This window comes from Rhincodon typus, chromosome 18 (genome assembly GCF_021869965.1).
Source record: "Rhincodon typus isolate 14 chromosome 18, sRhiTyp1.1, whole genome shotgun sequence".
NCBI classification, from domain to species: domain Eukaryota; kingdom Metazoa; phylum Chordata; class Chondrichthyes; order Orectolobiformes; family Rhincodontidae; genus Rhincodon; species Rhincodon typus.
The window spans coordinates 10,385,846-10,410,453 of NC_063349.1; the positions used below are offsets into that span (position 1 = coordinate 10,385,846).

The window sequence follows — 24,608 nt, forward strand, 5'->3', positions numbered from 1 at the left end:
TTGTTGGTCTCCATTGTTTAGATTTTGAAGTTGTCTTCCTTGTACCTTGCCAGTAGCTTTCCATAACATCAATTCCACTGACATCTCCTGGAATATGTCTGGCCAGAGTTGGCAACCTAATTTCATCTTCCACTGTCCTACCTCAAAAGCATCTTTTATGGTGGAGTTTCATCATTGCCAACAAAATTTCATGTATAATGTTGTGTAGTACTGCTGAGATTCCAGTCATTTGAATGGAAAATTGAGTCCCTGTCTGCTCTTGTGGGTGGTCAAAAGGCAAGGGCCCCCCTAAATATTAAAATGTTTGCAAAGTATTCCAACTGGGACTTTAAATTGAATGAAGTGCATCTTTAGTTACTGAAATTTGTATTCAGAAATGTAGGGAAATTAGGCACAAAAATAATGTCCGACTTCAATCACCAAGCTGATGCTTTTTGTTTCCTGAAATCATTTTTAATGTAACTTTTGACCATGGATGAATTATGTAATGAATCTATTGCATTGATTTTTCTGACTGTAAGATAATGTTGCTTGGTATTCATACCAACCAAGGGTGGTCTTTGCTATTCTTATGTTACTGCTTGTGCATGAACCATTAACCAATTCCAATTGCATCCACATGTGAATTTTGAGGATCATTAGTTTTATGTAATTTCTATACTGTGGGTTAGCTTGTTCAGAAATATAATCTCATTATGTTTCTTTAAACATACATAGCATGGAACAAAATTCATGATTTTTTTCAGAACAGAGGAAATATTTTGCAATTAAAAGTAATTCACTTGCAGCGTTCAATAAAATGCTTACCAAATCCTGTACCATGACATAACTTCACTCGGACACCTTAGTTATATAAGGGATTTCTGCACACTAAGATGTGCAGACATCATTATAATAAGCCAAGAATTTTACACAAAACATTATCTCACTTTAAAATAGAAATAATACACATGGAAAGTAAAGGAATCCTAGACACCAATATGCTGTGTGCATTCCTTTTACACATATAGCTTTTCTTATAATTTCCTAGATTTTTAACCACTTTATTTTGGAAATACAAAATAATTGCTTTTGTTTTCTTATTAAATATGACTATTTTGTAATTATAACACAAACTTTGCCCACTGTAATGTGTTTGCAAATGACTTTCGCCTCTCAGACAGAAAACTAAAACACATTGGTTGACTTGCTTTGGGCATGATGCATATTGCACGCTCCATTTAAAAGGACATTAGTTTGGGTTCAATGTACATACACTGGAAGGATATTGAGTGGAAGGATCACGACTTCACAAATCACTTAATGTTTATTTGTTGCACATATTTTCATTTCTAATTTTTTTGTGGGTCCTGTTAATTCCCTTTCTTAATGATTCCCAGTTGAGCATGCAATCAGTTGCATGAGGGACCCCTTTAGCAAAAGTTAAACAGATCGACACTGGGATTTCAGGTGAAATGCTTTGACATTCTTTTGCTCTTGTGGCTTTCATGAAAATACTACATTCAAAAGCTTTTCTGTCACATCGTGAGATGTACGAGTGGGAGTAATACATTCAGCTCATTGATGGAACAGATTCAATGAGATCACGGCTGATCTGATAATCCTCAACTCCACTTTCCTCTCCCCCCACATCCACCATAACCATTGATTCCCTTACTGATTACAAATCAGTCTACCTCAGTCTTCAATATGTTTAATGACCCAGCCTCAAAAGCCCACTGTGATAGGAAATTCTGTAAATAAATATGTAATTAACAGTCGAATGATGACTATGAAACCATTGTCAATTGTTGGGAAAAACCCATCTGGTTCACTGATGTCCCTGAGGGAAGGAAACTACTGCCATAACCTCGTCTGTGACTCTAGACTCTCAGCAATGTGGTTGACTCTTAACTGCCCTCTGGGGGATAAATGCTGGTCTAGCCAGTGATATCCACATCCTAATGATTGTTTTAAAAATCAGTACTGTCTGAGCGAACATGTTGCTAGGATTAGGGACGTCTCTAAATGTTTCGAGCAAATTGTTAAAGGTGAAATTGAGAAGCTGGAAATTATTGTACACATTACTAGGAATGCCGTTTGTAGGGAAAAGGTTAAAGCAGTACAGAGTGAATTTAAGAGGTTAGGAGAAGATTAAAAAAAAACCTTAAAAATAGTAATCTCTGGTTTACTCCCAATGCCAAACTCAAATGAGGGAAGGGACAACAGGTTAAAAGGAGATAAATTAATGGCTGAAGAGCTGTTGTATTGTTCAGAGATTCAGGTTTTTGGGCAATTGGAATGTGCTTTGGGATAGAAAGGACCTGTTCAAAATGGATGAGTCTAAACTAAACTGGAAAGGGACCAATATCTTGACAGGGAGATTTGCTCATTCCACTAAGGGAGGAATTATACTGATAGGGGCAGTGGAGGAATTCTAAACAGAAAGATTGTTGGGGAAGGTTCTGAATGTGAGTTGAGCACATCAATTAGAAAAGATGAGAGAGTCAGTGTATGTAGTAACTGTGAAGAATGAAATTGCATTTATTTTGATGCAAGGGGCCTTTCAGGTAAGGCTGCTGAACTCAGGAGATGTTTAGCAACATGGGATTGGGACGTCACAGCTATTACAGAAACTTGGCTGACAGATGGACAAGACTGGCAGCTCAATGTTCCAGGTTTTAGATGCGAAAGGAAGGATAGGAAAGGAGGGGTTAGTGGTATTTTGATTAATGCATACATTACTGCTGTAACTAGAGAAGATATTTCTGAAAAATTGTCCAGTGAAAATACATGGGTAGAAATTAGAAATAAGGAAGGAAAGATTACCTTGATGGGATTGTACTATAGGCGACCCCTGCAATAGTCAGACGGAAATCGAGAAACAAATATGTAGGGAGATCTCAGATATATGGAAGCATAATAAGGTTGTAATAATGGGGGATTTTAACTTTCCAAACATTAATTCTATGGTAGCCCCAGTCAAATGTTTGGATGGTGAGGAATTTGTCAAATGTGTTTAAGAAAATTTTCTTAATCAATATGTGGATGCTCCTACTAGAGAAAGAGCAAAACTGCACCTCCCTTTTGGCAATAAGGCACAGCAGGTGACTGAAGTAAAAGTGAGAGAACAGTTTGGATCCAGCGATCATAATTCTATTAGTTTTAAAATAGGTTATGGAAAAGGATAAGCCTTCCATAATAGTTAGTTTTTAACTGGAGTAAGGCAAATTTTCTTGCTTCCATTTTTATGCATTTAAAGAAGTTTTGCTATCCTTTGTTGGTTTTTCAACTTTCCCAAGCCTTCGGCTTATCACTTTACTGCCACATATCATTGTTTTTCTTTTAATTTCATACCATCCTTAACTTCCTTGGCTAACTATGATTGAAATCCTGCCTAGAATCTTTCTTTCTCACTGGAATATACCTTTATTTTGAGCCATGAACTATTTTTGTAAATGTCTGCCATTGTTTGTCAAACTCCTTTCCCAATTCATTCCCACCAACTCTGCCCCCATCCCTTTGTAATTAGCTTTTTCTTTAAGTTCAGCACTTGTTTCTGACCCATGTTTCTCACTCTCGAACTGAATGCTAATTTCTACTCTTATGGTCACTTTTGTAGGGATTTTTTTTTACTTGAGATCATTTCTTTAACCTGCCTCGTTACACATTAATATATCAAAAATGGCCTGATCCCTGGTTGGATCCACAACATACTGTTTGAGAATACTGTTTCAAACACAGTGATTTTTTTTTTTCCCCTGGCTACTTCTGACAATTTGATTTTTCTAGTAAACATGGAGATTAAAATCACCCATGATTTAATGCACTGCCTTTTTATATGTCTACATTATCTCCTAACTCATTCTACTCCCACTAATGTCCTTTCTCTGGTTATTTCTTACCTCCTTCCATATAGATTTCACATTTTCCAATCCAGTCATTTCTTGATATTGTAATTATCCCATATTTTACAAACAAAGCCATCTCATCAACCTTCCTTCCTGTTGGTCCTTTTTGAACAATCCCATACCCTTGAATGTTTAGTTCTCAGCTTTGATCTCTCTTTAAACATGTTCAGTTGTTTCACCAGCTGCTCAACTTGAATGGACCACCTCCTTGAAGAGAAACAGGCTGCTTTTAAGAAATGTAGGCTAGCAAAAGGTTATACTAGCCTCATAGGCTTTGTGTGTACACCCATTCAACAGGTTTTTGAAGTAGAATAAGTGCTGGAATGACGTTGATGATCAGGCAGCACAACTTGTGTGCTTCCTGCCTCAACTGGATGGAGATTGATTCAGAAATCTCCTTGGCCAGAAGCAGGCCCTGCTGAATTTCTCCTGATATTAGTTTTTGTGCAATATAAAAAGAATCCAAATGTTCTGGATTCAAACTAGGTTCAAGATTTTAAGTTCAAATCCATCTTAGGGGAACAAGTCTTTCCCCACTCTTTCAAGTTGTTTGACAGCCCAGCTCATGCTGGATACATGAAATTGTCCAAAATTTGGTATTATTTTGGAAAATTTAATTAGAATCACCAAAGGAAAAGAATACCGTATTGCAAATGACAAGTTTAGTTTGAGATTATCCCTGAAGAAGCAGCAGTAACACACTGTTTGGGGCAGACTCCAGATGGGTTTGTCATTGCCCAGGCTACGTCTGAACCGGAGAGATTTAATTAATAGTAGTGTTTATCCAAAGTGGAACTGTTCCCTTTTATCTTTCTTTTTCTTAGTTAAATGAAGAAATGTCAATGATGTTTTGCTCTTAAAACTGATACAATTCCCTGTCTACTTTCGTCAACATATCTGAATGGAAAAACAGTTTTATATGTATACATTTTATACAACACCCCAGTTATTTAAGAGCATCAAAACATAATGATCAAAGTTCTCATGATTGTGATATAGTTTTCCTGTGCTCACCTTCAGTTCAAATCCCACTTGCCCCCAGAAGTGAGTTAGCACGCTTAGGGATTGGTGACATCCTGGCAATGTCACTGGGTTAGTAATTCAGTATACCCAAGCTAATATTCTGGCTACATGAGTTCAAGTCCTACGTCATAGACGGAGGAACTTGGATTCAATAAAAATCTGGAATTAAAAGCTAGTCGAACGATAGCCATTGCCAATTTAGTTCCTTAACAAACTTTTTTAGGGAGGGAAATCTGTCTTCCTTACTTGGTCTGACCTCCATGTGACACCAGACCAATGGCAATGTCATTGCCTCTTAACTGCCCTCTGAAGTTGCCTAGCAAGCTACTCAGTTGATGGAAAGATGCTGGCCTAGCCGGTGAAGCCCCCATCCCATGAGGTAATATAAATATCAAAACAGAGCTGATTACCATGCGTTTGTTGCACAATGTACTGTGAAGGAATGCATGGAATTAATTCTTGGCTCTTTACGATATCTCGGTTCATGTTCTTGTAGCTTCAGAATTTTCTGGATTGCTTAATTAAATTACAATTTTACAATTCATTTTGTGATTTGATTGTTTGTACTGCATTTGAATTGAACTGAAAGTGAAAAAACAGTGCTAACGTGATTTTTTTAAAGTCTCACTATTCTTTCTCTGGAATGTTTGGTTATTAGAATATAGAACAGTACAGCACAGGAATGGGTCCTTCAGCCCATCATGTTGTGCCAAACATGATGCCAAATGAAACTAATCCTTTCTGCCTGTCCTTGATCAAATCCCTCCAATTCTTGCATATTCATATGCTTATCCAGAAGTCCCTTAAATACCTTTCATTATTGAACGATGTCCCATTCAAAATGCAACGTCACTTCAAAGTAGTGAGTGATTATGGAGAACCTTTTTAATGGGGGGGAAATGAGAGAAAGATAGATATATGAAATAACAATAGATTTATTTGGGAATATTATGGTTTTAAAGTCAACTGTGACTCAAATCAATACATTATAAGAGACAATTAAGCATTACAGTAGATATGCAGTCATAGCACCAAGCCAATTTAATAGCTGTCCTTTTATAACCATTTTATTTTTACAAATACACTCCTTTAACCTCTTCAGAGACTGCAGTAACGCAAGCTCAAAGCCTTGCAATTCCTCTCTTAGTCTGCTGTGTAATATGAATTACTGAAATCAAATATTATAGCCAATAGTCATGTTACAAAGTTTCAAGTAGCATTTCATGGAACACACGTTGACAATTATCAATACGTTGTTTATTTATGTAGAAAATATTAAACAATAAAAGACTAGTACACAGCATAGTTTCACAACTATTTTTGTGGCACTTTAGTGCAAATTGTACCTCTTTTTTATTTCCCCTGATTAATTATATTTTTTATTGTTGGGGACTTGTATCAAGCATGCATGCTAAGTTTGATTAGTAACTCGCATTATTATGATTCCAAACATGTATCTTAAAGAGACATTTTTGATATTTTCTAAAAACTGCATCTATGTTTAATTTGGTTAGCCTTTGGCTTTGGTTTACATGTGATCTTAAACAAAAGAACAGCATGGATGTAAGAAAGCTATCATATAATTAGCAAGAAATTTCTGAAGAGTTATTCTAAATACAATGAAATATGTTCATATGCTCTTTGAGATCAAATGCTTGAATTCATGATCACCTATTCCTCCAATAGTGATTGTAACAAAATAAAATTTTAATGTACTGAAAACATGACTAAAATAAATTAGCTGGGAGAAATTCAAGCAGACACAGAACTTAATTTTTCTTCCACGTATACCAGTACGGTCAACAGAAAGTAAATAATATTCAGTATCTACTTTTTAAAAACAGCTTATCAAAGCTACTTTACTTAAAATATCTTTATCATTGACAATCCTGTTTGAGTTAAATCTTGAGCTCCCTTGATAATGATGGAGGAATGAAAATAAGAACTCCTGTATAAGTTTCAGTGTAAAGATACAGTTACAACTATATTCCAAAAGGTAAGGTCACTTCTTTAAATTAAAATTTAATACAGTATCTGAGGCAATTCTGCTTCCTGCAGTTTTCAGTTTTTAATACACACGTCCTATTAAATGTACTTTTTTTGAAATCTACTAGTCTAAAACATACTGTTGGTGTAATATTGGCCAAGTACTTAGAAGCAACACCAAAAGAAATATAGTAATAGCATTCCTCCATCTGCTATTTTAGTGGTGAGCATTAACCTATGTAAAATAAGTAGAATTTCAGCTCTATTAAAATAACTGAGAATTGCCATGCAAAATTTGTATAATCTTTATCTACCTGCTGAGCTGAGAGTTGTACAGATGCTGAGTATGTTTTACACTTGAGCACCATAATAAAAGACATTTACAGATCAAACCTGAATTTCTTTTACTGATTTGACAGGATGACAATACCCTGCAATCCTGGCAAGAGCACCTAATAAGAGATGATCATTATAATAAAGGCACCTTTTGTTTTTCATAAATGAGAGCTGTGAACAATTAGCTGCTATCATGCTCAATCTGTTTTAGTGTAGATTTTTTCACAAGTTAAATCAGTATTACATAAAACTTTGTAGTTAAATAATAATTAGTCATCAGTTCATCTTAACATACTGTAAAATAAGGTTAGAACAAGAAAACCGTTCCTTAAAGACAGAGTGCCTTTTTTTTCTTCAAAAAGAGGGAAATTTCTGTTGATCAAACTTCAGGTGTAGTCTACAATTTTTGATGTATTTCTCTATTAACTCAGTGCTACATGTTTTTCCAAACAACCTGTTCAGAATTGCTATTATAAACCTTTGGGGCAGATCGGGACACTACCATTTCACCAAAAGCGCTCCATTTAGTTCAGTGCTAACAAGCTCCACATAGTTGGGGCTGGGACAGTTATATAGAATCCCGACAGCGTGAAAGCAGGCCATTCGATCCATTGCATCTCTCTGAACAGTATCCAACCCCTCCGCCCTAAGTTATAGGGGTGTTACAATTGAATTGGTTCCTGCTCCTGACAGCTACATCTTGAGATCTGCATTGGCTGTTTGAGATGAGAACAGATTAAGATTTTGCTTTCATACTTTGTAGTTCTAACCTGTCTACATTTCCTAATTTGGTGACAAGTAAAGCATTCCCTAGCAAGAGGGATGAACTGCTTTTAAAAATTTATTTGGGCATTTGTATTCTTAGAAAAGTGATTGTTGTTCCAGAATGGGATTAACGGTTAAATCTGAAAACTGAATGAAAATTCTGAATTCGAAAACTTCAGAAATTGCTCTGCACTTCTAATCTTACAAAGAAGTATATTGGTATATATTGGAAATACCTTTCGTATTACAATTCAGGGTTTACTGAATCAATACCTATATTATACCAGTGTAAAGGAATGAGGTCAGAACGATGACATGACCTGCACAATGCGTGTTTTGTGCCAAACTTCATTTTCAAACAGAATATTAAGTTATCTCCATTGCAAAGCCTTGATACAATCTCTTGTTGCAAACTATGAAGACTTTGTTTTATTGTTCTGTCTTTGATTATTTCTTGCAGTCTTGCCTGCAATAGACAATGTCAGAAGGAAAACGGCCTTTTTAAGCATTTTACAGTAGAGTAATACAGTTGGTAGAGCTTACAAGTTTTATGCCAGTGTCAATACAACCATTGTTATCAGTAGTAGGCAGCAACAATAGCACCTTTATTATTTCAGAACAGTTCAGTTTGTTTCAGAGATAGTAGGAACTGCAGATGCTGGACAATCTGAGAGAACAAGGTGTAGAGCTGGATGAACACAGCAGGTCAAGCAGCCTTCTTCAGAAAAATGAAGGGTCTAGGCCCAAAACGTCAGCTTTCCTGCTCCTCTGAAGCTGCTTGACCTGCTGTGTTCATCCAGCTCTACACCTTTGTTATCTCAGTTCAGTTTGTGTTTGCTTTTGTTTAAAAACTTTGTAAGTTAATTTATGTAAACGGAAAGCACTGTTATTTATATTGAGAAGTGTCATTGCACTGCTATGGTGGCAGTTCAGCTTGCTCATCACAATTGTTCAATTTAACATTAATCCACAAAATGGTGACAACGTCATGTCCCTCCTCTTTAAACCTTGCACACAAATGTCCGATCACTTATAGAATAAGCAATGGTGGCTGATGGGGTAATAATTGATAACTAACACAATTTTAGTAGTTAAATGCATATGTACAAAAAATATCAAAATAAATAGGACAGTGCATAAATATTTTACAACGTAATAAAATATATCTTTTTTTTATATACATCTTTTTGCTAAGAGAGGTAGCTTTTCCACTCAGGCCAGTGTTCACTACAGACTCTGATTGATTGCTTTGGCGTTCTCCCTACAACTATTCTTTTAACTGGAGGAATTAAGTACGTTTGGGAATAAGAATTTCTAAAGGCAAACAGTGAGCCAGGCCCAGGACAGCATCAGGGTTAACGTTAGTCCCTAGTTTCTGACGCCAGAGTTATGATGACATAACAAGAAATGGAGGTAATAATCAGAAACAAAATATATTCTGACACCCACTCTTGGTGCCCAAAGTCAAAACAAATCACATTGCATTTGCCAATCTGAGAGGGCTGTAGTTCACATAGCAGAAGTGTCAAGGCAGTTCCATCACCATTTTTTTCATCTCTCACTCCTGTCACTGGATAAGGAGACAAGTATGAATCTGATTTTGCCCACAAAAGGAGCAAAAGAAAGTTGGTAGGATTAGATGAATGGAGTTAGAAGGCTCACAAAACCAGCATGATTGGATTTTATAGGGTGGAGTGATGTTTCTATGGTTTACAATAATGTCCTCCATCTTTTTTTTCTCCCCCATCGACAGTTGACTTTTTCCCCCCCTTGGGGTTGATAGTTGTGACAAAAGTCAGAACTGTTTTGAACATGGCTGGCAAAATAAAATAAACTTGGCTTCCTTATGTAATGTACTTACTGCAATAAGAAACAGTGATTGATACAGCACGGTGTACTGTGCTCCAACACATTTTCTCCCTTTCGAACTGCCAACTGCTGGAGCAGTAAGACCGTAACTCCTACAGAGCCAACTTCTTTGCAGTTAGCAAATGTTCAAGTGATCTGTGTCACCACCTGTTTCATTTACAGTACTTATTTCTGTGATTTGAAGTGGCACTCGGACCAGCAAACTGAACTGCATGCACTTTAAGTGGTAACAAACCCTGCTCCCAGCAAAGTGAAAACTGTTACGCAAGTAGCAATATCACTGGGACATCATCATACGTTGTAGCTGCCCTGTGCTAAGCAGAGACACCGATAACATATCTCGTCATTTAAGACAGAAATGACAGGGACTGAATTGATACTTTAAGACCAGCACCAGTAACGTACCCTTGTCATGCAGCATGTTGCCATTGTCAAACCATAGTTTATTTTCCTTACTTTCAGTATTTTTACCTGTTTGAACATTATAATAAATAACAAGCTCTGGAAATTCAAACTCAAAAAACTCTTTAAACACCATTATTGCCTTAAGGTCACTCCTTCAAAAAGACAACTTCCAATTGGTGATATGACACTGTCACTGATGCGGTATGTCCTATCAAGCCAACAGTTTCCAGAATTAACAGGGAGAGGGAGTGATGTTTAGGAATGGGTGACTGGGATTGGAAAAATGAATGTGCCCAGGCAGCCATTGCAAAACATTAAACATGAACTTTGGTTTCTAAAAACAATGCTTTAGCACGCTTCCCTTCCTATCCTACACTGGGGGGTCATATAAGCAATTTAGGCCATTCATTTGATGTCAAAACTGTCTGACCTGGACTTGAACATTAAGTTTAAACCAGCAAGCTAATAATGTGTGTTCCAAATAATTAAGTGATAAAATAATCATTGCACTCTTACAGCTGCCATTGATAAGACAATGAACATTAATTCCTAAAGATTGCTGGCATTTGGACTGGTTCATTATCTCCATAGTGATAAATTGCCTGCAGTCAGGTCCCATTCCACATGGTAGTTTAAAATTTTTCCTTGAACTTCTGCAAATGTCGTGTCACTCCTGCATCTTTACTGTACTTGCATCAGAAGACCAGTACTTGTTTGAGGAACACATTTTCCACAGTAGCCACCGCATCTTCCATAAACCTTTGTGCCATCCTTTAAATAGGAAAAAAGAATTGCATTTGTATCGTACCTTTCACAGAAGTACAGAAACGAGGAGCAGAAATAGGCCACTCTGCCCCTCAAGCCTGCTTTGCAATTCAATAGAATCATGCCTGATTCTAAATCACCAAGCCATAGTCTTACATTCCTCCCCTTCCCTCAACATATTCAGGGACTCCCGTGCTACAGGACTCTAACAGATTTACGACATTTTGTTTGAAGAAATTTTTTTCCTCATTTCAGTCCTAAATGATTTTCCCATATCCTGAGGCTGTGATGCCTGGTTCCAGACTCCCCAACCAGGGGAATCATCCAGCTTGTCCAGCCCCTTTTGGATGTTATCAACCACTTCAATCAGATGCGCACTCTCTCTCTCATCTTTTGAAATTCTGCTTCAACGTGGCCCGTATTCACTAATAGGACAATCCTGCCATCCCTGGTATCAGCCAAGTGAAACACATTTATACTCTGGCTACGGCAAGTATATCCTTTCTCTTAACTGCACAAAATACTTCCAGGTGTGGTCTTGCCCAAGGTGCTGCATAACTGCAGTCACATTTCTGTGAATTCAGCCATTAAAGATGTGCAGGTTAAGCGGATTGGCCATGTGAAATTGCCCTGTAGTGTCCAGGGGTGTGTAGGCCAGGTGGGTTAGCCATGGTAATACAGGGCTATAGGGCGAGGATTTAGGGCAGATTCTAGGTGGGATGCTGTTCAGAAGGTTGGTGAAGACTCTTATGGGCTGAATAGCCTCTTTCCACACTGTAGGGATTCTATGATTTAAAGGACTGAAAGCATTGAACTGAGTCTTTCATGACCAGTTCCTGTGTATTAATTGCAGCCAGAGTCTTAAGGCCAATATAACTAGCTTCATTCAGTACTCTAAGTCAGCTGGTGTAAAATAAGCAGGATTTAGTCATTTCATTATTATCGGACTCCTTTGAAAACACCACAGTATAAAATAACAACAATTTTAACATGTAATGAATGCATTGACTGTAGCTGAACAAAATACAGGAAGTGCAGCAATTTCTGGCCTCGACTCTTACCTGTGATCTGCGTACACTGACTGTAGCGTAATTTCCCTGTGCAATCCATTTTGATGCTTCCGATATTTTCAGGCCAGTACCACTTAGGTTAATGCTAAATTGTCCCTGAAAAGCAGTTTGTCAAATGTCAATAACATAAAAGTATTGAAGTTCAATTAGACTTTAAGTACTCAGCTGCGAAATGAATGCAATAATAAAGCTGTTGTTTAAAAGTCACCCAACAATTTTAACATTCCTCAAAGACATGTTAGTCAGAATACAAGGTAAAGTCATCATTGACCACTGACCATGGTCCCTACCAGACCACAGGGCTGCGCGCTCATATAAGGAGAGAGCTAATCTTGTGGTGGTTTAATGTAAGGGTCACCTTGTCTCAGGCGAGGGTACAGGTTGAGAAGGAGACTCCTGAACAGTAACTTCAGCCAGTGCCAGAATTTTTGGCATCATTCTGCATTATAAACCAGCCGTCTAGCCAACTGAGCTAAACAACACCACCACCCGCAACCACGCCCCCACCCACCCCACCCCAGTCAGAGGTGTTAAGAATAATGCTAACTGAGGTTGGTTGGCTCGCCAAGCTGGTTTGTTATTCCACAGACGTTTCGTTACCATGCTGGGTAACACCCTCAGTGCAGCCACCGATGAAGCGTCGGTGTGTTTTCCCGCCTGGTTTTTAAACTCTGGGGTCCGTTGAGATGGATTGCCTCACTTCCAGTTTTCCTTCATAGTGGAATGTATATGGGGTCGAGTTCAATATGTTTATTAATAGCATGCTTCGTGGAGTGCCATGCTTCCAGGAATTCTCGTGCTTGTCTCTGCCTAGCCTGTCCCAGGATCTTGGTGTTGTCCCAATTGAAATGGTGGTTCTCCTTGTCCATGTGGATTGAGATGAGTGAGTATTGGTCGTGTCTTTTTGTAGCCAGTTGGTATTCATGTACTCTTGTTGTTAGTTTCCTTCCTGTTTGTCCGATGTAGTGTTTCTCACAGTCACTGCAGGGGATCTTGTAGATGACACAGGTCCTGTCCATGGCAAGGAGTGAGTCTTTAGTTCGGGTGAGAAGGTGTCGTAGGGTTGATGTGGGTTTGTGTGCCACTCTGATGCCCAGCGGTCGTGGGAGTCTTGAGGTGAGTTCCGACGTGTTCCTGATGTAGGGTAGTGTGATGAGTGTATCGGGGCGTGTAGTATCTTTCTGATATTGTTTGTGTAGGCATCTTCTGACCCAGTTTTTTGGATATCCGTTATCCTTGAAAACGTGGAAGAGGTATTCTTCTTCTTCTTCTTGGCGTAGTTCCGTGTTGCTGCAGTGTGTTGTTGCCCTTTTAAATAGTGTTCGCACACAGCTTTGTTTGTGTGTGCTGGGATGGTTACTATTGAAGTTCAATACCTGGTCTGTGTGTGTGGCTTTTTGGGGTACTTTCGTTTGCAGTTCCCCATTTGTCTTGCGCTCTACCATGACGTCCAGGAATGGGAGCTGTTTGTTCTTCTTCTCCTCTCTGGTAAATCTGATTCCGGTGAGGGTGTTGTTTATAAGTTTGTGTGTCTCCTCTAATTTGGTCCGTTTAATGATGACAAAGGTGTCGTCCATGTAGCGTATCCGTAGTTTTGGTTGGATTTGCGGGAAGGCCGTCCTTTCTAGTCTTCGCATCACTGCTTCTGCTATGAGTCCGGAGATGGGTGATCCCATGGGTGTCCCATTGATTCGCTCGTACGTTTGGCCGTTGAAAGTGAAATGGGTGGTGAGGCATAGGTCCAATAGTTTGAGCATGTTGTCCTTGGAGATGGTTTCACTGGGGTATTGCTCTTGTTCCAGAATTGTTGTCATCGTTTCCTTTGCTAGTGGTATGTCTATTGATATAAATAGGGCAGTGGCATCAAACAATATCATGGTCTCTTCATCATCTATCCTTATGTCTTTGGAGTTGAGGAATTCTTGGGCTGAGTGGCTGAATGACAACCCTACTGGAACAAGAGCAATCTGAAGAAGGGTCCTGACCCAAACGTCAACTTTCCTGTTCCTCTGATGCTGCCTGGCCTGCTGTGTTCCTGCAGCTCCACACTGTGTTATCATATTGTGCTAGATATTCAAAAGGATCATCTAAAATGGCCCATTTACCCCTTTCAATGTTTTGTAAATGTCTACCAATTCCCTTTTTAAAGGCTGTTGTCCACTTTCAACAGAATGTATGACCAGGTCCAAAAAAAGAGGAAATATATTAGAATATAAAGTGGGTATTGTCCTGGAAGCTCTATTGTTACTACACTTCTGGGGTCGGTGATGGCCTAGTGGTATTATGGCTAGGCGGCTAATACAGAAACTCACCTAATGTCTTGGGGACCCAGGTTCGAATCCCACCACAGTAGATGGTGGAATTTGAATTCATTTAAAAAAAAGTCTAGAATTGGGAAGCTACTGATAACCACAAAATCATTTCCAGTTGTCAGAAAAACCCATCTGGTTCACAGATTTCCTTCAGGGAAATCTGCCGCCCTCATCTGGTCTGGCCTATATGTGATTCCAGACTCTCAGCAATGTGGTTGACTCTCAATTTCCCTCTGAAATGGCCTAACAAGCCATTCAGTTGTACCAATCGCTACAAAGTCTCAAAGAAATCAAACCGGACAGATCACCTGGCATCGAGATAGGCACTGGAAAAGCCCTGTCGACCCTGCAAAGTCCCCTTAATATTTGGGACTTAGCTCTCCCAATTTTGGCACTGTCTCACAGACTAGTTAAGCAACAGTCTGATATAGTCATACTCACGGAATCATGCCTTACAGACAATGTCCCAGACACCACCATCACCATCCCTGGATATGTCCTGTTTCACGGGCAGGGCAGACCCAGCAGTGGTGGAGACTCAGTAGTATATAGTCGGGAGGGAGTTGTTCCGGGAGTCCTCAACATTGACTCTGGACCCCATGAAGTCTCATGGCTTCAGGTTAAACATGGGCAAGGAAACCTTGTGCTGGTTACCATATACCATTGGTGGTACTCCATGTTGACAACACTTGGAGGAAGCACTGAGGATGACAAGGACACAAAATGTACTCTGGGTGGGGGATTTCAATGTCCACCACCAAGACTGGCTCGGCAGCAGTACTACTGATCGAGCTGGTCGGGTCCTAAAGGACATTGCTGCTAGACTGGGTCTGCAGCAGGTGGTGAGGGAACCGACAAGAGGGAAAAGTATACTTGACCTCATCCTTACTAATCTGCCAGCTGCAGTTACATCTGTCCATGACAGTATCAGTAAGAGTGACCATCTCACTGTCCTTGTGGAGACGAAGTCCCGCTTTCACATTGAGAATAACTTCCATCGTGTTGTGTGGCACTATCACCGTGCTAAATGGACCAGACTTCACACAGATCTAGCAACTCAAGACTGGGCATCCATGAGGCGCTGTGGGCCATCAACAGCAGCAGAATTGTACTCCAGCACAATCTGTAACCTCATGGCCCGGCATGTCCCCCACTTAACCATTACCATCAAGCCAGGGGATCAACCCTGATTCAACGGAGAGTGCAGGAGGGCATGCCAGGAGCAGCACCAGGCATACCTGAAGATAAAACGTCAACCTGGTGAAGCCACCAAACAGGACTACTTGTATGCCAAACTGCATAAACAGCAAGTGATGGACAGAGCTAAGCGATCTCGCAACCAACTGATCAGGTCTAAGTTCTACAGTCCTGCTCCATCCAGCCTTTAATAATGGTGGATTATTAAACAACTCACTGGAGGAGGTGGCTCCACAAATATTCCCAACCCTAATGACAGATGAGCCCAGCACATCAGTGCAAAAGATAAGACTGTAGCTTTCACAGCAATCTTCAGCCAGAAGTGCTGAGTAGATGATCCATCTCAGCCGCCTCCAGTGGTCCCCAACATTACAGTTACCAGTCTTCAGCTAATTCAATTCACTCCACGTGATATCGAGAAACGGTTGGGGACACTGGATACTGCAAAGGCTACGGGCCCTGACAACATTCTGGCAATAGTACTGAAGACTTGTGCTCCAGAACTTGTCACTCCCCTAGCCAAGCTGTTCCAGTACAGTTACAACACTGGTATCTACCTGACAACATGGAAAATTGCCCAAGTATGTCCTGTACACACAAAGCAGGACAAATCCAACCCAATCAATTACCACCTCATCAGTCTCCTCTCGATCATCAGTAAAGGGATGGAAGGTGTCATCAACAGTGCTACCAAGCAGCACCTGCTCAGCAATAACCTGCTCAGTGATGCCCAGTTTGTGTTCCGCCAGGACCACTCAGCTCCTGACCTCATTACAGCCTTGGTTCAAACATGGACAAAAGAGCTGAATTCCAGAGGAGAGGTGAGAGTGACAGCCCTTGATATCAAGGCTGCATTCGACCGAGTGTGGCATCAAGGAGCTCTAGCAAAACTGGAATCAACGAATATCCTGGGGCAAACTCTCCCGTGGTTGGAGTCATACATGACACATAGGAAGATGGTCATGATTATTGGAGGTCAATCATCTCAGCTCCAGGACTTCTCTGCAGGAGTTCCTCAGGGTAGTGTCCTAGGCCCAACCACCTTCAGCTGCTTCATCAATAACCTTCCCTCCATCATAAGGTCAGAAGTGGGAATGCTCGCAGATTGTGCAAACAACGTTCAGCACCATACGCAACTCCTCAGATACTGAAGCAGTCCATGTTCAAATGCAACAAGATCTGGACAATATCCAGTCTTGGGCTGACAAGTGGCAAATAACATTCACGCCACACAAATGCCAGGCTATGACCATCGCCAACAAAAGACAATCTAACCTCCGCCCCTTGGCATTCAATGACATTTCCATCACTGAATCCCCTACTATCAACATCCTGGGAATTGTCATTGACCAGAAACTCAACTGGACTCACCGCATAAACACAGTTGCTACATGAGCAGAACAGAAGCTAGGAATACTGCGGTTACTAACTCACCTCCTGACTTCTCAAAGACTGTCCGCCATCAACAAGGCACAAGTCAGGAGTGTGATGAATACTTCCCACTTGCCTGGATGAATGCAACCCCACCAACACTCAAGAAGCTTCGCACCACATCCACAAGCATCCACTCCCTTCATCACTGGTGCTCAGTAGCAGCAGTGTGTACTATCTACAAGATGCATTTCAGAAATTCACCAAAGATCCTGAGACAGTACCTTCCAAACCCATGACCACTTCCATCTAGAAGGACAAGGGCAGCAGACATATGGGAACACTACCACCTCCAAGTTAGTCACCATCCTGACTTGGAAATATATCGCTGTTCCTTCACTGTCGTGGGTCATAATCCTGGAATTCCCTCCCTAATAGCATTGTGGGTCAACCCACAGCAGGAGGACTGCAGCTGTTCAAAAAGGCAGCTCACCACCACCTTCTCGAGGGCAATTAGGGACAGACAATAAATGCTGGCCAGCCAGCGACACCCACATCCCACAAATTAATTTTTTAAAAAAACTTCTCTGCTTCTTTTGATCATACTCTTATGTTCCAGTGGTACTGGATTGCAATAGGGTATTATATGCATATCAAACTGACATTTAGTTGTGAATTTTTTAAAACATTTGGGTCTGCTTTAAACTTCTAAAAATTTTGCCTTTCAAAGGAGTATAGAAACTGCTTACTGTAGGTTTACTCCAACAATGCAAAGCAGGTCTAAGTTGGAGCCAGATCATTATCATCAGCAATCTGTAAAAATATGCATTCTTAGGATTTCACATTTCTACTGAGTTTCTGGAATTCAAGGTCGAGTCTAAGATTCAGGGAGAACGTTTTACTGGAATGACCAAGGAGATAGCTCTGATAACATTTTGTCAGAGACCTTGTATCCCTACTTATCATCAAATCACCAGAAATCACTCAACTAGCACAGTCGAGGGATATATCAACTTGCTAGGAATGTGACAGATGTAATCAGAAATAACTCATTGTTCACCTCTTGAGACCTCCTCTTGAGCCAACATCTATTGCAACTGAACATAAAGAATAAAGTCTGTGAAATGGCATTGCGCTTGCAGAAAAGGAAGAGAAATTGTTAGATCTTTTTCATCTTATGGACAAACACTGTGATCCACCTGTTTTCTTTGAAGTGGAAGACCACGCTATCTAAAATCAAATGATCGGAAATGAGACAGAAATCTGTCCATCTTCATTTTGGACCAGCTCAAAACTGACTCATAACAAATCCTGTGAACAAAAAAAAAGTTACGCTGAGGGTACCACTTGCTAGGTCAGCGTTTATTGTCCATATCCCTAATTGGCCAGGGGGCAGTTAAGAGTCAATCACACTGCTGTGGGTCTGGAGTCAAATGTAGGCCAGACCAGGTAAGGATGGTAGATTTCCTTCCCTCAAGGGTAGTGAGCCAGATGGATTTTTCAGCAACGCATTCACGATCGTAATTACGCCGTTAATACCAGATTTTTTTAAATTTTAAATTCCAACATCTGCCACAGTGGGGTTCAAACACGGGTCCCCAGAACATTACTCAGTTTCTGGATTAACAGTCCAGCAATGAAATCACAAGGCCATCGCCTCCCCTTTCTGATGCTATGTTTGTTCTACCGATTTGAATTAGTCCTAACAACTTTGGTTCCCTCTCAGGTTCTACTTTTAAAACGTGGGATCAGATGTGGCCAAAATTTTTCTGCAGACATCATCAGATATCTGGCGTTCAGTCAGCCTGCTGCTGATTGCAATGGAAACCACTATCTATTTGTAGGTGAGCAGGGTTTGAAAGAGTGGATCTCACAATGAGGTTAACCTTTTTGTTGGAGCAGGCAGGCATGAGTAATGTTCTTGACTTAGGACCATTGAGCATGCTGTGAATTATGTGAATGTACCTCCGAGCAATTTTTAAAAAAAACCCACAAAGAAAGCAAGTCAAACAATGGATGTGGTGTTAAGCCGGGGGCTTTACAACAGACAGGATGGAGTCAGAAAACTCTACCTGTGCAGGGGCTGGGGGTGCAGTTATATGCACAGAATAAAATCTCTACATCAGTGGAGGAAATTTGTAATAAGCACAATATAAATCAGTTCAACATCACTTGTCTCTTGTTTCTACTGCATATACAGCAGAACAAAAAAGCTCATTCATATTTTTCCATCATTACTTCTGTTTAAGGTGGAAGGGCAGTAAAATGAACCTAAAGTCTTGTTTCTAATGTATGATAGGCAACCCATTTGATTAGATTTTATTTCACAAACCAATAATCCAGTGAGGAATTATTCTTAAAATATTACATTGAGCAATAGAACAATTACGCAGTTCTTGTTCTTTATATTGCCACGGTACATTCACATGCAGTTTGAAAATATACTACCTTTTTCCCATAACAAATATGAATAGAAAGGTATAAAACATAAGCTGTGGATCATGGCTTTGTATTGACACTGAGCTGATGGCTATGTGTGTCAATCACTCTTCGATCAATTTATATAGCAGAGTCTGAAAAACTGGTATATTATTTTTAGTCCAAATAAATCATCCAGATTATCTACAAGCACAGTATATTTGTTTGTCAAGAGCTTTCTGCTCCACACAATTATTAGTGGGCCTTAATTTTGGGGGGGAGGGGGGTGGGGGGAAACAAATGTCATGTAATTGAGATATTTATGCAAACTCGACAGATGATTTTGTGTGCCAAAACATGTTGAGGGTTTCTCATTGCGATAAATGGTACCTTAACAAACCTTGCTTTCAACTGAGGGATTAAGGCATTCTTAGAGGCACCTAAATGGAAAGTCAGGGTATTTGTGATGGCCTGGGAAAACACTCAAACACTGAGTTTCTCAGGGGTTTCCAACTGAGATCCTCTGGCTAAAACCTAATAGTAATATAAACAGTAGTTCATTTATCTCATTTAGACCCAAAATTATTGGCCTGAATTTTCATCCTCAAAGTGGGTAGCAGGAGTTGGGGAAAATACCTGGCTTAGCATGTACGCTTTGGGAGAAAGTGCCTACAAAGATGTGATTTTAATTGATTTCCTCCATTCAGACAATGGTTCACAACACCTTTGAGGTGTCATGAGCTGCAATTTCTTTTAAGAAAACTGGCCTGAGTCAATGAAAATTGTAGAGTAGGACATGCCCATTCCACACTGGAACTTAACAGGTTGGGATTGTAACCCAAAACTCTCTAGACCCTTAATAGGCACAAAAACAGAAATTGCTGGAAAAGCTCAGCAGATTTGGCAGCATCTGTGAACAGAAATCAGAGTTAACATTTTGGGTCTGGTGACCCTTCCGCGGAACTGCTACCTTAAAAGGCACTCCTGAAAATTGGAAACACCAGGAATAGAGTCAGGAATCCTGGAATCGGGACCCACCTGTCCCTTTTTTTTTAAACAAAAGGTTATTCTGGCAAAAATCCAGGCCACTCTACTTTCACATTTAAATGAAATGGAAAAATGTATAACATGAGAAGCCTAGTGAATGATATTCTTGTGAAATATGTTGAGATTTTTCATTACATTAACCATGTTATACAAATTGGTTGCTGAATTTGCAATAAGCTACTTTATATAAACAAAATGTTAAATGCTACGCACCATGCTTTCCCATAACAAAGTCAGCTGAAACCATTGAGCCCAACAACAGGGAGAGTGAACATAGAGGGCTAAATTTTCATAAAAGATCATTATATTTTTGGTTTCCATGCAATTGCACGCTTGCCATCGCAGTGCGGTCATTTGACAAGCCTGGCCTTTGCATTGTTCCTGGCAGTTCCATTTTAACTGATGATGTTTTTTGCTGGAGGGTGGGTTTTATTTGGTGACCTGAAATCAGCCTGAAATCTCCATTAGGTCATCCCCTGTAGGCAGTGAGCTGGCAATCTCAAAAACCCTGCCATTCATTAGAAGCCTCAATGGCTGTTCTACCATTCTCTTCACAAAGCTAAGGAATAACCTTTGTGCAACCCTCCTTCTGTTATCTGTTTCATCGAGCAAGCAGCATTGTTTATGTGGTACATCGGGGGATCATCAGGTTCATGGCCTATGGCAACTGTGTGGATCAGTCACGCTGAGAAAATCCCTACCTGTTGTGTAAACTTTTTAAAATACACCAGTGGATTATTGTGTTTGCGCAAACAATGATAATGATTATGCTGTCAAAGAATTTGCACTAACAGATGCTGGACTATATCCAACCCACTTTGAGCACTGCGCGTGCTGAATCTACTTTCACATTCCAAAAGAAATTTTTGGAAGATCTAGTTCTGTGGGATGTGGTATGGATATAAAATTATAATGGCCCTGATTATTCAGTGGAGCTGCAATCATTGACCGATTTGTTGATATGCTGAAATTCTCCCCAATGCGATGCCATTTCTTGCTAGGTTTTACATGCCCACCTTTATGAGTGATACAGAGCACAGTATCCCTTGGGCAGATCAGTAATGGTGCTATAGTGTTGGTGAGGGTAGACAGGACACAGAATCAGTTTGAGGGATCATTTAAGGTGTTAGATAAGACATCTTCTGTCTAACATTTCCTGGGTGACTATTCAGGTAAGTGTCATAAAGCCTTCAACTCTAAGTCAGAGACTTTTACAGAGGCTCCTAGGAAGCAGGAGGAAATTGCCCATTGGAAATTGAAACTTCCTGCAGGTCCCATTACGGAATAAAAACAGATAATACTACGCAAATTGGTGACCACGTCTCTACTCTTTTAAAAAAAAACTTTTAATGCATTCTTAAGCCTACAATTGCCTTGTAAATTGGAAAAACAGCAGGCATATAAGTTCTCTTCAACCATCAAATTGCTTACCTGGGGACATTTGGCTGCACTGTAACAATCTCCTGCTGTCGCAAACGGCACTGACCTTCCATGAACTGTCTGAGCAAAATGCAAATCTGTAACTGGCAAAATTGACAGGTTAGAAACTTATTTCACAATACAGGCATTTTTTTAAAAATATATGTAACCATGAAGTTATGGATATGAAGATCTATTGTGCAGAATATAAGGAGTTCTTCAAGATAGTATCCTGGCCCAACCACCTTCGGCTGCTCCATCCATGACCTTCCCTCTATTATAATGTCATAAATAGGATGATGACTGCTTGACATTCAGCATCATTAACAACGGTCAGATACTGAAACAGTCTGTGTCCATATGCAGCAAAACCTGGACAATACCCAGGCATGGGATGACCAGTCACATTTATGCCCCACAAGGGTCAAGCAATGACCGTTGCGAACAAGTGAGAATCTAACCGTCACCATTCAATGGCATTACAATCAACATCCTGGGTGGTTACCATTGACCAGAAACTTAACTGGACCAGCCACAAAATACTGTGGCAAGAAAAGTAGGTCAGGGGCTCAGCATTCTATGTCTAACTTCCCAAAGCCTGTCCACCATCTGAGAGGCACAGGTCAGGAGTGTGTTGGAATACTCCCCACTTGCCTGGATGGGTGCAGCCCCAACAACACTCAAGAAGCTTGACACCATCCAGGACAAAGCAGCCCACTTGATTGGTATTACATCCACAAGCATCCACTCCCTCCACTACCGACGCTCAGTAGCAGCAGTGTGTACTATCTACAAGATGCACTGCAGAAATTCACCAAAGATCCTCAGACAGCACCTTCCGAACCCATGACCGCTTCCATCCAGAAAGATCACGGCATCAGACATGGGAACACCACCATCTCCAAGTTCCCCTCCAAGTCACTCACCATCCTGACTTGGGAATATATCGCCACTTCTTCACTGTTGCTAGGTCAAAATCCTGGAATTCCCTCCCTAATACAATTGTGGGTCAACCCACAGCAGGAGGACTGCAGAGGTTCAAGAAGGTAGCTCACCACCACCTTCCCAAGAGCATCTAGGGATGGGCAAGAAATGCTGGCGGGCCAGCGATGCTCACGTCCCATGAGTGAATATAAAAAAAATCTCCCCTCAGTGTATCTGAACAACCCCCATGCCTAGAAACAAGTGAATGTCCCTAATTGCACCTGAACCCTAGCCCACAACCCCCAAAATATGTTCAGCAACCATATCCATTGGGGAACCTTATCTTTATAAAAGGGCATCCTGGCTACCCAATCTAACGCACAGAATTTAGATCTTCTCTTAACAGATTTAATGTGCACACGTTGAAGTGCATGATATAGGGATGCAAAACTACCGCATCAGAGGAAGTAAGTAATGATTTAAATGACCATCTTCTTCTGTAAAATGCATGTGTACAAAGCCCAGCCTGAATTTACTCCCACCCTCATGGAAACAATAGATGCCATGTTTGGGTGGGATTTCCCATATCCACCTACTTTTGCCATCTGTGCCACAATCGTCAGGCTCTCTTTCATGGCAACAATTTGGACTTGGACTTCCATTAGATTGTTTCATGATTTTATTTGGCAAAGTACTGTCATTGGACCTACTGGAAAGATTTACAGGTTGATAATCAACCCATATGGTCATGTTAATACCTCACTTTCCATGGTCAAGTCCTGGCATGGGACTGGAACAAAGGGCTCTGGCTCAGAGGTCATGGTGTTATCACTACACTACAAGACCACCCACCCCAACATTGGTGCCCTTTGTTTTTGCTCAAGTATTTCTTTCCCTCCAAAATGTGAAATTTGTTTGACAATTACATTATCATGTAATTTGAGACAGCACATCATTCATCCATTGCACTTGTGCTGCCTCTCTCAGTAGGAGCTTTTCATTTTCCCAGCCTTATCGCTAATCTACTTCAAGTCTTTCAATTCCTTACCGACCTCCCCTTCCAAGGTTTTATGGATTTGCTTGTACAATTGCTCCTGGTGAAGTATTTCACATCCTTACACTCTCAGCGCATATAAACATCACAAACACTCCATTCTTTTGTTAATGATTAATATTAATCAATAAATCATCATTAACCATAAAACAAAAGAAAGGACTTGGAAGCACAGAGATGTACAGCATGGAAACAGACCCTTTGGGCCAACTCATCCGTGCTGACCAGAAATCCTAAATTAATCTAGTCCCATTTGCCAGCGTTTGGCTCATATACCCTTCTAGATGCCTCTTACATGCTGATATTATTGTACCAGCTTCCACCACTTCCTCTGGCAGCTCATTCCATTCACGCAACTCCCTCTGCATGAAAAAGTTACCCCTCAGATCCCTTTTAAATCTTTCTCCTCTCACCTTTAACCTATGCCCTCTAGTTTTGGATTCTGCTACCCTGGGGAGAAAAGACCTTGGCTATTCACTCTATCCTGGTGGAGGCATGGTGAGGGCTGGAAAGCCTGGAACGGGACTCTGGAAGAGGCTTAGTGAGGGCTTCAAAGCAGCCTCTTTCCATCTATGGCATGGAGCGGGCTGGAGGCTCGAGCGGATGGGGGACGGGTCAGCGGGTTGGAGGACCGAGCGGTGCGGGGACGTGTCAGCGGGCCGGAGGCTCGAGCGGGGACAGGTCAGCGGGCCGGAGGCTCGAGCAGAGCAGGGATGGGTCAGCAGGCCGGAGGCTCGAGCGGAGCAGGGACAGCTAA

General features: G+C 40.7%; 1 protein-coding gene across 1 annotated transcript in view; it reads right to left on the reverse strand.

Moving 5' to 3' along the window:
- Window positions 1-9,834: 9,834 nt before the first annotated feature.
- The window catches only part of LOC109912901 (A disintegrin and metalloproteinase with thrombospondin motifs 20-like), a 344,616-nt gene continuing 329,842 nt past the window's right edge, over window positions 9,835-24,608 (reverse strand). The window contains exons 37-39 of the mRNA XM_048607987.1: window positions 21,886-21,977; window positions 12,101-12,205; window positions 9,835-11,045 (exon numbers count right to left, since the gene is read on the reverse strand). Of these exons, the coding sequence (XP_048463944.1) occupies window positions 10,956-11,045; window positions 12,101-12,205; window positions 21,886-21,977 (287 nt within the window). The 3' untranslated portion in view covers window positions 9,835-10,955. The remainder of the gene's footprint in view (window positions 11,046-12,100; window positions 12,206-21,885; window positions 21,978-24,608) is intronic.